We start from the raw sequence: 14,384 nt of genomic DNA, 5'->3' as shown, positions 1-14,384 counted from the left end.
CGAGCAAGTTTAACTGAAGTTTGGAGCTAGCATGTATAGTCAGTAACTTCTAGTTGTCATTTATAATATTCATACTTGTCATTTTGCTTAGTTGCTTCTGGTTTCCTATTCTAATATCGGACATGGACGGCTTATTCTGTGGAACCCAAGTCAGAAACCTCTTCAGTGCCTCCGTGGTTTGTGGCTTATTTGCATGTCTCAGAGATGAGTGTGTCGCTGAACTAGTATACGTTTTTGTTGAAGGCCAATTGAAGTACGTCTGTCTCTTGGTCACAGACTTTTTCTTCAGAGGCGGATTAAGGTTTCTGCTCTTTCATCGCCGGGTTTTTGTTTTTTGACCCGTTTCCCGACGAGTCCGTAATCTATATGATATCCTATATGTCGTGTTTTACAAAAATACATAATTCTAAATCTTCCCTATGATATTTTTAAATGATTAACTCGGAACTTCTGTGAGCAATCAAGCACACCTACTCGAAATTACATTTTATAATGTATAAACCGCAAGAAGAAGAATAAAATGCAATAGATTAGATGTATAAAATAAAATTGTTTCGGTTAAATATTTCTGATATTAGATATATTTTAGTTTTTCAATATGAAATGAACTGGTTGTGGGATACTTAAAAATAGTAATCGAGCGTTTCATTAATTAAAGGGAGACAACTTACCAAATGAAAAGGAAAGCCTGAGTGTCAACTTTACTGATGAGATGTATGATTCTTCTTTAAGAATGATAAATTGTACCGAGTAAAACACTTACATTGGTTTCATCTGTTGTCGATATGTATTGTCCATTCATACACAGCACAGTGTAGGGTAACCATGACCACATGTCTTGAATCTTTTAAAATTATTTATAAAAAAATAAATAAATTATCTCCCCTTTATGGATAGTGTTTTTACTTCAGTCCAAAATGATGGTTAGGCTCTGAGTGGTTAAGCCTACATGCAATATAGTTTTCAAAATTTTACCATATAGATTTTTTTTAAATTCAAACCAAGGATTTGTATAGTAAGACCTATACAAATCCTTGTTCAAACTAATTAAAAGATATGTTAATTTATATTGAAATTGTCTTGAGATTTAAAAGGGTTGGGTTCTTTTTTTTTCTAAAAAATAATTATTCTGATCTCAAATTTGAGGATAATATATTCTGGTCAAGCAGTTGACAAAAAGATCTATTTTGAAACCAGATTTTCCCCATACCATATAGTCATATATATTGAAACAAAAAATTATTGATTAAGTGGAGTAACTAAATATTCATGCACGAAATAATTTTTCTGACTCAGACATAAAAAAAAACAAAAACAAAACTCATTAGTTATATGATTGCTCCCAATAAAAGTAGAAAAAAATGGGGTTTATATGAATGATTAATACATAAATTGGACTAACTTTAGTGCAGACACAAAATGTGTTAATTGGGATTTTTGGTAAAGTGATGTTAAATTTCCTTTAATGTTCATGTGGAACCTTTGCTGTTGTTTTTTGGCTAATATGTCATTGTTTTTTATTTATTTTTTATAAACACAAGCATTTTCATTATACCACTTGTAACCGGAGAGCACTGTCTGTCCGTCTGTTTGTCTCATGAATATTTTCGTCAAACCTCTCTCAGGAAATACATCATTAGGATTTCTGAAATTTGATTTCAGGGTTTATATAAGTGTGTGATGCGCTTTCAGATACATCACTCAACAACTTCCTGTTTACTAAACACTTACATCATTTTACACATGACATCAAAGCGAGCATCCAAGTAGTTGAACATTTTTGTCACAATTAAGGAAAAACATTAAAAGGATTTCTGAAATTTGGTTTCAGGGTTAAAATGAGTCAGCTATAATATATGATGCTTATTAGATTCACCACTCAACAACTTCCTGTTTACAATACATCACACTAACATTTGAGTTTGGGTATTATCAGTGTGCAGCAGCTCACTGTTTCACTTATTTGGGTCTGTCTGTCCGTCTTCCCTCGATCAACAGTCAGTTATTTCAAATTTTTAGTTATGTTTATAATGAAAATGAATTGATTATTTTTTGGTAGCCTAATTAATGGGAAAGTTAGAAGACCATTAGAAAGAAGCCAGAAAAAGCAAATAAACCTTTATTGAATTATTGAAGATATAGCTAATAACTTTGATTGATTGATATATTATTATTTGTTTATTATTTCTAAATTCTATGAAGGAAATAACAAATTGGTGTAGTTGACCTTTCTGTAAAAAGTGAACATATTTATATCTTCTCTTTTCTAAACCTCTTCCTATCCATGAAACTTTTGACTCTAGATGTTCAGCAAAGCAGCCATTTAATTAATCTATTTTCTTTAAAATGGATTAAATTGCTTGGACCAAAAGTAAAATTGGAAAACAAATTAGTTTTTCCGATATCTATTTTTACAGTACATAGGCTTACTAAATGTGCATATCAATTACTCAGATTGCATATCAATTACCGTACTCAAAGTGGATTTAAAACATGAAAATAACATTTTTGATTGATTGATTGTTGTTGGTTGCTTTACGCCGCCGCATTAGCACAAAAAGGCTATATCGCGGCGACAACATTTTTGAAGATTGACAACAAATGTTAAACAGGATATAAAAAGTTAAAAGAACTCAAACTGACAATTAAAAGATTTATAAACTTCTCTAAATTAAGAAATATCTGTATTAAAGATCAGTATCTCTTTTCCTTAGGCTTAGCTTTTAAATGCCCCGTCCTTATTTAAAATATTTAATAAATAAATTCTTGTGGTTTACATTTCTTGCACTAAGCAATTAATACACATGATTTATTGTGATATTTATAGGTACAGTACAAGCACAGTGGAGTGTAACATTTGGGAACATGGTGTATTTAATAACAGTCGTGCAAAATAGTACAAATCCTATATGTTATGAGGACAAGGTTTTCTAGTGTAATTCCACTTTTATATTTGTAAACTTTTGGTTGTAATGGGAGTAGGAAATTGTAATATTACAGTGTGGAATATGATCAAATTTACTTACTTACTTACTTACTTTAATACTGATCCAGATTTTATTGAGTTGATTTGAACAGGAGTCATGTAACTGCTACTCACATGGTTAAAATAGGGACTCAGGTTTATCTACATGTAAAAAACTTGTTGAGTGTTTATGGTAAGTTTGAGAAGTAACCATTAACTCCTTTCACATACCAGTTGTTAAAATATTCTATGTCATTTTTATGCCAAAATAATATCTTTACAAGACTTTGTTTGATGAAACCGTAATTATGGCGTTAGGATAGACTCTATAGATTTTAGGTCAACAGGTCAGATGTCATGGTCACAGTACGTGCTCTGCTATTGATAGACCTAAATTAAAATTTGTTAGAATTTTTTTCTTTTGAGTTCAGAACATTTTGTCTAATTTTTACAAAACTTGTTATGTACCAAAGGCCAAGAAAGACCTTATTAAATTTGGACTCAATAGGTCAAAGATCAAGGTCATAAGATCAATTTTATTGATTGATTGAAATTTGGATATAATTTTGGTTTTAGATTATTTACTTTAAACTTGGTGTGATAATGTCCCAGGGATGAGGAAGACCCCTATTGATTTGATTTGCATTCAGTGGCAAGTATTTCATGTATGTTCAGGAAGAAAAACTATGTTATCATTACTACCTAAGTCTACCTAAATTGCAAAGTGGATAAATTGGGAGGATCTCCATATTCTAGAGAGAAAATATTTTGTCAAGTGGGATGTCTAAAATATTACAAATATCATATTTTTTGGCTTGACAAGAAATTGAAGTGAAGGTAAAAAGTGAACATAACACCTGCACAGTACTGTATAGTATCTCATCCTTCAAATTTATTTTACAGTTGAATTAACTTGGAGACAATAGATGAACTTTTACGTCACAGTGTCATTTCGGTGAAGAAAATGGCAGACGACATAAGACTTTACGAATCTGGATCTTCCCAAACTATTCAAAGTTTGAAAAATAATTCTTATATGACAGACATTGATGATGTTATAATTGACCAGATTAATTTTGATGCAGAAAAGGATAATTTTATAAGGGTGAGTAGAGAATTGTTGATTAGATATGTAAATTTATAGTTTACTTCTGTGTGCAGGTAGGCGTGAAAAAGATTTAAACAGGATTTGTAAACATAAGCACGTTAATTGTAGAGCAAACATATTTTTTTTACTATGATTTATTCCTATTTTATTATTATTTGCGAATAATCCTTTTCATTTTTTTTTCTAAGCAAGCTTGTGAAATTGATTGATATCTAAGGCAGGAAGGGTTCAAATGTACAATAAGGTGCAATCATTAGAATTCATAACATGTCCTACAACTAAAATTCATTGTCTTGTTTTCCAATTCATCAATTCCTACATTGACTTCAAATATTGTCCTATTACAAGCAGATTAAATCAGTCAAAAAGAAAAAAGTCGAAAAATAAAAGATCCATTTTTTTTTTAGTTGTTTACAATTTAAATTACACTTTTTCCATTTATAAACACAATTTCTGTATTTAAATGGTTATCAGATCAATTTAACTTCTTCATTGGAGTGTAATTGAATTGGATTGTATAAATCTATTAATTATCAAGATCTTAGATTTAAACACATGAAATTGAAGTCCACAATGTCACTTTTGTTGTAATTTTTCTCTCTTTCATCTTACCTGCACCTTTTTTAAACATAGCTATTATACAAGTAAAGCAACATGTATATAGATGTACAACGAAATAACATTGCATCTAACAAGATGATTTAGTAATAAACATCAGAATCATTAATGAAGTCGAGGGGAGCAATACTGACATATTGATCAGAGAGAAATTATCCTTTCATACTGCCACTTAAAATGTCTTTTTAGCGGGAGTTAGTTAGATTGTTGACCTTACGTATTATTTTGATTCAACTATGCTCTGTTTGACGAATTTCTTGTCATTTTTAATACTGATACCGGGGAGAAAAAGTTGTTAGTTACCTGTGAGGTGTAGATTTCACAAACGACTCTATGGAATTTATGTTTTTGTTTTATATTTGATTAGTATCGGGAGAAACAAGTGGCTTCTGTGACAGTTTGAATATTTTTTTTGTTTTAGCCGATAAATACATTTACAATGACAGTGAGTATAGTGTTACTAAGTTACAATTGAATTTTTTGTTTTGTTAAATTTTGCAAGTTTTTTCATCGCTCTTTGCATTTTTGGAAAATAACAATTGTTCTTTGTTGTACATGCATCAATTGCTTCTGGCTGAATTTTGCAATCATAAACAAATTTTAAAAAGATGAATTCATTTTAGCATTTGCTATTTTGTATTTAATGGGTAAATGAGAAATATGAAGTGTATTTATTAACTGACTATGTGAGTTAATTAGCGTAAACATATTTTATTACAGTATTTGTTGTGTTTAGCTACAAGAGTTAATACATAAATAAGAAATATAGAAGTCATTCAATAATTAGAACTAGGAAACAAGAACAGCGCATTTATACGAATCTGTCTCCCTGGGGTTATATAACTCATAATATTCTGATTTGAAATTTTGGTGATAAAATCTTAACTTTTTTGACATAATGTAAAATGATGTTCTATACAAACCATGTGTCAATTTATATTTTTGAAATAGAATTTACCTGATCTCAATATTAAAAGTTTATTATAGCTTAGAGCCAGAAGTGAATTAAAAGGGGGGGGGGGGGGGGGGGGGGGGGGGGTTGATATATCCCTCTCCCTTGTTAGTTATATAAAATTGACATTGTCTGTAAGCATTACATAACCATTTAAGAGTCAATTAAGAAGTGGCAAATTGATAAATTACATTTCCTATCATATTTTAACCTTTTAAAATGCTACGAACACCCCACCCCCACCCTCTTTAAATAACCAACACCTCTGGTTCAAAGTGTAACGTTTTTACCTTTACCATACCTAGCTGCTTTATCTTTTTTGAAAAGAAATTCAGTCATAATAATGATTTTCCTAGCATTCTTATATAAGTATCACCATCAATTATCTGTCAGTAAGATTTGTCAGGGAAATCTGTCATTTTTTCTATGATCAGTCTGTGATAATGATCAAGTATGTCCAGGATCCAAGATTTTTCTCTTTACAGTAAAATTAGGTTCTACATTTGTTTACTTCCAACAACAGCAGATAGATTGATTGTTGTTGAGTAGGTCATATCCTTTAGTTAGTCAGTATTTTGGCACCATATCTGTCCCATTAATTTTTACTTATTTTACATTTGTTAAGACACAGCAAGTATTTTCCCCTTCAGACTGTTCCATAAATATACAGGTGAAGAAATATTAAGAGAACTAAAATTTACCCATTTAAAATGACTTTGCTGAAGAAGAAAAAAATAAAAATTGATAAAAGTCTTGATAAAATTTCATATGTCTGAACAAAATTAAAACATATTATACAGTTAAACTTTTCAAAATTTAGCATTTGTAGATTTTACAGAAATTAAGGTTAACCCTGCTTACTTCATAAGGCTTTTGTCAAAACAATTGTATTTAAAGACCTCAAAGGATATACTGAAGTTGAATTGTGGAGGTCCTTAAATATTATACAATAATTATACTGTCTTTTGGTGAGGTAAATGTGTGGTTTTATTGACTTTTGAAAAAATGATGATCACTGAGGTCAACCGGCCGAAGTGAATATCAGTTTTTCAAAAGTCAATAAAACCACATATTTACCGAAACAAAAGACAGTAAATGTTTTATTCCATATTCCGAGAGAAATTAATGTAATGGAAAATATTTACCAAAACCAATTGCACATCAAACGTTTTTTACCAAATTATACATGTAAAAGCACGCGACGTTTTGCGCGGTGAATATCCTTTTTCCGCAGGTGAATATGCTTATTTATTCAAAATCCCATTCATATAGAAAAATCTACTAATATTTTATCAATATGGAATAATACTGGATATCAGGAAAACAAAAATAGGGAGATTCTGAAATCCAATTATGAAAGTTTTGAAATATTTTTGTATATCCTGATATATTATAATTAGTCCAATTTAGGTCACTATAACCTGCATTTTGTACTTGAGTAACTCTTTCGGTGTTGACTTAAATTTGTTCTACATTGCTCATAAATCTAAAGTTGGAGCAACTATGTTTTACAGATGCAAACTATAATCAAATAGGACTGTCAAGCCTCCTTTTAAACTCATTAAACTTATAATGTTTCAAAGCTGTTAAAAATCTATGTATAGTTCTTTTGAAACTATAAAGGTCTTAATGGAAAAAAAGTACAAGAATGTTTTAAAATATTTCACAGGAAGGGATCTATGTACCACCACATCAAAATTGAAAGTTTGTATCTCAAACCTAAAATGGCTGCCATTTTTACAATTTTATTTTGAGAAATTAGTGAAATGTATGAAAATGTCATTATAAATACATTACATTAGTAAATGAATGATATTGTAGGGATCATTACCCAATGAGTTATTTTAGTGAAGGTTACTATTCATTAATACATCCTCTTTTTAACTTGTTTTGCTGTCTGTATCCATAATATTTGTTTTTATGCCCCACCTATATATTAGAGGGCCATTATGTTTTCTGGTCTCAGAGTCCATTTGTTTGTTTTTTCATCCGTCTGTCTGTCTATCTATCCAAGTTTAGGTTTAAGTTTTTGGTTAAATTTTTGGTCAAGGTAGTTTTTGAAGAAATTGAAGACCAATCAACTTAAAAACTAACTACACATGCACAGTCCCTGTGATGTTATCTTTCCAATGTTAATGCCAAATTAGAGTTTTTACCCCAATTTCACAGTCCACTGAACAAAGAAAATCAAAGAGTATCTGTGAACTATGGACACATTCTTGTTTGTAAAGTGTTTTGTTATGAATCAGATCCTTGCCAGTTTGTTTTTCTCATTTGAATTGTTTCATATTTTGTCATGTCTGGGCCTTTTTACATTTGATGTGACCATGAAAGGTCATATTGTTGTTATGTTGCTGCAAAAATAATGACACTCTTCCTATGCCCTTTTGACTGCTAACACGAGAGCGGATCTAGCCATTTTCTAAAGAGGGTTCCAACCCCTGGACACCTTGGATCCACCACTGTATCTAAAAGGATTTTGTATAAATACATGGACATTATCAAGTGCAAAATAACATTCCTTATCACCTGTTTATTATCCATCATCCAAAATAACTTGTGGTCATCTGATGTTCAGTACTTCAGTACTTTGATTATATCTGGCTATACTGTAATGATTTTGGTCATTGTTGAAGGTTGTTCCACATTATATGGACTCTGGTTGTTAGTTGGGCCACCCTTAAAATATTCTCTGTTTGATGTTGCTTACTCAGGACTTGTAAGTTTGGGTAAGTTAGTGGGGATTTTTATTTATGTCATAAGTTTCATATTTTAGACAGAAAAATAAAAATTATAGAGGAAAAAATCTTTAAAACAAAATTTTAGAAACAATTTCTATCAATTTTTTTTTTGGTAGGTGGGTAGGTCTACACAACATCAAATGATATAAATTTTATTTTTTGGCCTCGTCAAAATGACAAGCACTATTCTTATATTTGTTAACAAATTTCTATAGGAAGATGTTTACAAGCAATTTAACTTGAAATGACAGATTTTAAAGTGAGTGGTGGAAATTTTGCCTTACAGCTCTACACCATTTGCATAATAACTTAAACAAGCTGTCATGCAGAATTATTACAGGTCTAAACAAATAGGAAGCATGTCAGTACCACCTGACTTAGTAATGAATTAAAACATATTTATAATTCTTTACATATATATGCATTTTACTGCCATAGACTTTAAAACACATCAGCATACATCATTTAGAATGGTTCCTTGTACTGCAGAAACCATTTTATTTCCTTTTACAGACAAAAATAACTGATTAAGACATTTGTACAAATTATTTCAAACTGAGTTAACTTTGAATGTAGAATGTTTGTAGTCTGCTCGGAGACATAGAAAGACTTTGAGAACCTATTTGTCTTTTTTTATTGGTGCCAAGCTTAAGAAATTGATCAGTTGATATAGCCATTATATAATTTTTGTGTGTATAAATTTGGTATAAACCATTCTTTTGACATAAAACAATTTTTTCTCAGATATCTAAATTCAAATATATTTCAAAGTCTTTTCATTATTAGAAAGAAAGAGGGCATCAGTTCATGTGTTTTTCATTTATTAAATAGGTTTTGATATGAAAGTCTTCAGACAGGAATCCAGAATAGTGTCTCAGTTTCTATTCTGCCTGTAATTTAAGTGAATTCAGGAAAAAAAACCATTGATTTATTATATTTTCTGATGGGTTGAAAATATAATTTTGTATGGCTATGCAAATACTGTTATTTAATCTGGATTCATTTCTAGGAAATAAATTGAAAAGAACCATCATTATTTTGGATGAAGTAAATATATCAATTAAAGGAGATGTAGGAGATATTAAGGAGTGAAGAACTCAACAAATAAGTAACAAGATTAAAAAATATCTATTTTGCATAATATATAAATAAGATTACAGGTGTAGGCAGATCCAGGGGGGGGGTGCTTTCGTGGGAAAAATTTGGTTGATTATATAGGGAATCACTGAAGCATGACTGGAGCGGCCCCCCTTTGGTCAGTCAGACCCCCCCCCTTAGGAAAAGTACAAAAATCGTGCTTGAAAATTTTATGACCGCATTTGGCCTAAGGCCTAGAGTCAAAGCTCTTTAAGATATAGCCTGAGTAACCCAAATTGTACATCTACTGTATCACACTGAGGTAGTGAGTTCAAACTTAGCATGTGGCAGGTGTATTTGACTTGAAATCTTGAACGGCTAAGATTGTCAGTTTTACTGCTGATGATGGTTCTTTCCTAAGGAACTCAGGTTTCCTCCAACGATAAAAACTGACCACCACACTAAAGTCGATAGTATTAAACACAAGCAATCAATTTAAACTGCTATTTTCAATTGTGTTTCACATGAATGCCTTGTGATGCCCAGAATATTGCAAATGGTCTGTTATTTCACTGCAAGTAAACAATACAATTCATTGATATTCAGCAATACTTAACTGTAGGTCTATTATTTCAACAAAGAATGATTTGCTCAATTTTCTAACACCCATGGGTCGAGATTAAGGCAGCAACCATTTGATTTTCTGGGGGGGGCTATGTTTTTTTTTGGAAAAAAAAGTTTGTTTCCTGGTTTTGGTGAAAAAAATAATTTGTTTTGGACCCTGAGAAAAAAAAATTGTTTGATTCACCCTCAGCTGCCACTATATGTAATGCTAAAATTGAAAGAAAAAAAATGTTTTCGGTTTGTCGCTAAAAAAATAGATTGTTCTTCGCCAAAGGCAAAAAAAAAATTTGTACAGAAAACCCCCCCCCAGAAAATCAAATGGTTGCTGCCTAATCATTGTCTCATTGCTGACCTTTGGTTGGACATATTTCTTTGATAGTCCTAATTGATCGAGTGACCATGGCCAGTTTGTAACTTGGACATGATTTGAAGAGAAAAATTGAGCTGTCTCTTATATTGATATAAGTATCAAATGAGAGAATCAATACTGTAGACATTTGTTCCTGGATAATAAACACTACAATAATGACTATTTACTTCATAGATAATAGTACAGAGAGACTAACAGTTTGACAGCTTCTTACATCATCATATCAACACAAAAGTGTAAACAATCATCACTGTAACATAATATAGACAATTGTTCTTGTAACTTATTATTTTCCTGAATTGTTGTCTTCGTTATTTGCCAAAATTGTTATTTAATTTTGTGATGGAATCATAAATTTCTAACAAGTTGCCAAGTTGGTTTGTTTAGTGGCTGGTATTTGTAGTAGACAGGTGCTAGACTGTTACCCTCCCACAACATACTTTGAGGTGTTGAAAGTGGCAAAATCATTGGCTTATAACACCCATTCTGTCAGTTTATTTACCCATTGATTATTTCAGTAACTAGGGGTTTCTGTTGCTGTCAGTTTTTTTAGATTATTCATTTTTAGCTCACCTGGCATAGCCATGTGAGCTTATGCCATCACTTGGCGTCCGTCTTCGTCCGTCGTCTGTCGTCCGTCGTCTGTCGTTGTAAACTCTTTCAAGAATCTTCTCCTCTGAAACTACTAGGCCAAATACTTCTTAACTTTAACTGAATGTTCCTTAGGGTGTCTAGTTTATAAATTGTATCCAAAGTTTTGATCTATCAACAAACATGGTCGCCATTTCTAAAAATAGCGTCCGTTCGTCCATCCATTTGTTTGTCTGTCTGTTCGTTCGTTTGTTCGTCTATTCGTTTTTTCATCTGTCCGTCTGTTCATCCTACTTCAGATTAAAGTTTTTGGTTGAGGTAGTTTTTGATGAAGTTGAAGTCCAATCAACTTAACTTAGTAACACATGTTCCCAGTATGATGTGATTTTTCTAATTTCAATGCCAAATTAGAGATTTTCCCCCATTGTCATGGTCCACTGGACATTGAAAATGATAGTGCGGATGGGGCATCCATGTACTGGGAACACTTTATTGTTATATAAAAGTCTCACTTCAAATATTGACTTACCAGACAATCCCCCTTTTTTGAAATCCTGGATCCGCAGCTCTTTACTATTGGTAATCAAAATTTAAGTAGTATTTTCAAAATTGAAAATTCTGATGTTTTGAGGGCATTGATCAATGCAATATTTTGTTGAAGTTGGCTCAGCTTAAGCATAGTTTTCATTGCAGGTATTTAATTTGTTGTATTAGAAGATAATGGTTTACTTTTTAAATTGTTACTTGGATGGAGAGTTGTCTCATTGGCACTCACACCACATCTTCCTATATCTATAATGTAACAAACCACTGCCTAGATTTGACCTTGAATAACTTTTCTAGTTTTACCATCATTCTTGTCCGCTAACCTAACCCTCATTTTCTTTCTTACTTTGAAAGATATGTATTATATAATTATATTACTTTGTTTTTCTTACAAAAAATCCATTAATAGAAAGTCATTATCATATTATCACAGTGGTACAAAATAGAAAATTGCTGAAGACAAATCAGTTGTCATGTTTTGCTAAGATTGGATATGTTCAGCATATTTATATACTGTGTTTTATGAATTACACAGGAAATTAACCAAATAACAAAAGATATGGCTACAAAAAGTTTCTATAATTGCAGAAATCTGAATTACACAGAAAATTAACCAAATAACAAAAGATATGGCTACAAAAAGTTTCTATAATTGCAGAAATCTTTTATCTATTTGGAATTATTGTTAAGCAAAAAAAGTAACTTGGTTAAAATATCAGAATTCTTCAAAGCTTGGTTGTTCTTTAACTTATGTGCTGTGCTGCATTTTAAATGTATCTTATAGTGCAATAATCTTTACTAATGAATCCTCAAAGTCAAAAGTTTAAAAAGCCAAAAGATATGAAAATAGTTTTGAATAGAAGGACTTGAAAGGTATAATTATCAAGTGTTGAAACTGGATAAAGACATGTAGTTTGTAATGTCTCAGATTTTTAACTATAGCTCAGGTGTGGATCAGGGATTTTGTAAAAATAAATTGGAGGGGAGGGGGGTCTCCCGAGAAAGCCAGCTTTTGTAGTGATGATTGCAAAAAGTCTATGCAGCAATCATACAAAGTCCATTACTGTGCCTCCTTGCGTCCTCTTAATCTGCCTCTGAAATTTTAGGAAAAAGTTCAAATTTTATATGTGAATTTTCATCAAAATGTAACTGCATCTTTCAGTTTGTTCAATTTTTCATCTTTAGATATTCATTTTGCTAACAAGTCAGAGAGACTATAGGGCTTAGGGAGTATTTATGTTTTGATATACTTGGCAGTTTATTTTATTTTCACAAAATTGACTTTGGCCCAATTGAATTGGTTTTTAGAATCATATTCCATATTTTATTTTAGTTTTTAAATTATTCTTTGAAATTGTAATTATCTTTCTCAAAAAACAAAATTGGGAATATTAAAAAAATATTTTCTATTCTCTATGCAATTTTTATGGGAAAAAACCTGAGAAACAAAAAAGTGTTAATATTGGCATACAACTAAGAATGGATTCATATTTATAATGCTCATTTAATTTTTCATTTGATTCATTTTTGGACTCTCGTGTCATGTTTTATTTTACTTCCTCATACAAAAAAAACAGAAAAACCAATAAAATTGAAAATATGACCTTTTTGTCCTATAAATGTGTTAAATGAAGCTGAGAAACCAGAAAGTAATCACATTACATAAGGTTAAGAATAGACAATTACAGATTTTATCAAACTTTCAGAACAGAAGTGGTTGAATTCTCAAAATAAAGATGTTTACTTTTCTGAATTTATTTTGTGTATTTAGTGTCTTTAAAATAGATTTAAGAGAAGACTGAAGGCATACAAGTTAAAATGAAGGTTGGGGAGGGGGGAAATATTTTAATTTGCCTAGAACTTGCACTATCCAATAATAACTTTATAATGATTTTTTATATAGAAGAGTATATCATCTGCTTTTATTTTCAAGTGACAAATGAAAAATAAGAAGAAAAAAATAACTCTCTCATATTAATATTACTAGAACACACCCGCGAAATCGTGGGCATTCAGAGCATATTTGAAAGAATGTTAAGTGTTTTAGTAGGACAAATTTTGTAAAAGATTTAATAACTTGAGAATTTTAGGAAAAGTATCAAAAGTCATAGGTACTTGGGGACAGGAAAATGTTTTTTTAACACTCCTCCTTTATTTCCAAAATTCCCATTTTTTGTTTTCTATTTTTTTTATTATGAACATACATTTAGTGTACATGTATTATAAACATTCCAGTCAGGAGCCTGTAATTCAGTGGTTCAGTGATATATGTTTTTCGTTCATTTTTTGTACATAAATAAGGCTGTTAGTTTTCTCATTTGAATTGTTTTACATTGTCATTTCGGGGCCTTTTATATCAGACTATGCAGTATCGGCTTTTGCTTATTGTTGAAGGTCGTAAGGTTACCTTGAAATATTAATTTCGGTGTCATTTTGGTCTCTTGTGGAGAGCTGTCTCATTGGCATTCATACTACATCTTCTTTTTTTTTGTAAAACATTTAGTGACTTGAGAATTTCAGAAAAGGTATCAAAAGTCATAGGTAATTTGGGACAGGATAATTGTTTTTCTAGCCCGGCTCTTCCCTTTTCCACTAAAAAATCCTTTTTTTGTTTGTTTGTTCTCTATTATCTCTATTTTAATGACACATGAATAGTTTTAGCGCTTATCTGTATATTATGAACATTCATTCAAGGGGGTCGGGGCAGAGGCGGATTCAGCCCCCCCCCCCCCCCCCCCCCCACTTTTCTGGAAAATAATTGGTTGCTTATATAGGGAATCACTGAAGCATTA

At 31.2% G+C, this 14,384-nt stretch overlaps 1 protein-coding gene across 4 annotated transcripts in view; it reads left to right on the top strand.

Annotated features, from left to right (window-relative positions):
- Positions 1–699: 699 nt before the first annotated feature.
- Positions 700–14,384, top strand: part of LOC134687128 (prickle planar cell polarity protein 3-like) — a 90,322-nt gene continuing 76,637 nt past the window's right edge. For 2 of the 4 annotated variants that reach the window (XM_063547143.1, XM_063547142.1), the window contains exons 1-2: positions 3,869–4,070; positions 5,113–5,136. In XM_063547143.1, the coding sequence (XP_063403213.1) occupies positions 3,930–4,070; positions 5,113–5,136 (165 nt within the window). In that variant the 5' untranslated portion in view covers positions 3,869–3,929. Of the gene's footprint in view, positions 715–3,868; positions 4,071–5,112; positions 5,137–14,384 lie in introns of those variants that run through there. The other 2 variants (XM_063547145.1, XM_063547144.1) reach the window with 2 other exon arrangements.

Source organism: Mytilus trossulus, chromosome 10, assembly GCF_036588685.1.
Source record: "Mytilus trossulus isolate FHL-02 chromosome 10, PNRI_Mtr1.1.1.hap1, whole genome shotgun sequence".
In the NCBI taxonomy this organism is placed as follows: Eukaryota; Metazoa; Mollusca; class Bivalvia; order Mytilida; family Mytilidae; genus Mytilus; species Mytilus trossulus.
The sequence above is the reverse complement of the archived record's forward strand: the minus strand, read 5'-3'. Positions and strand labels throughout refer to the sequence as shown.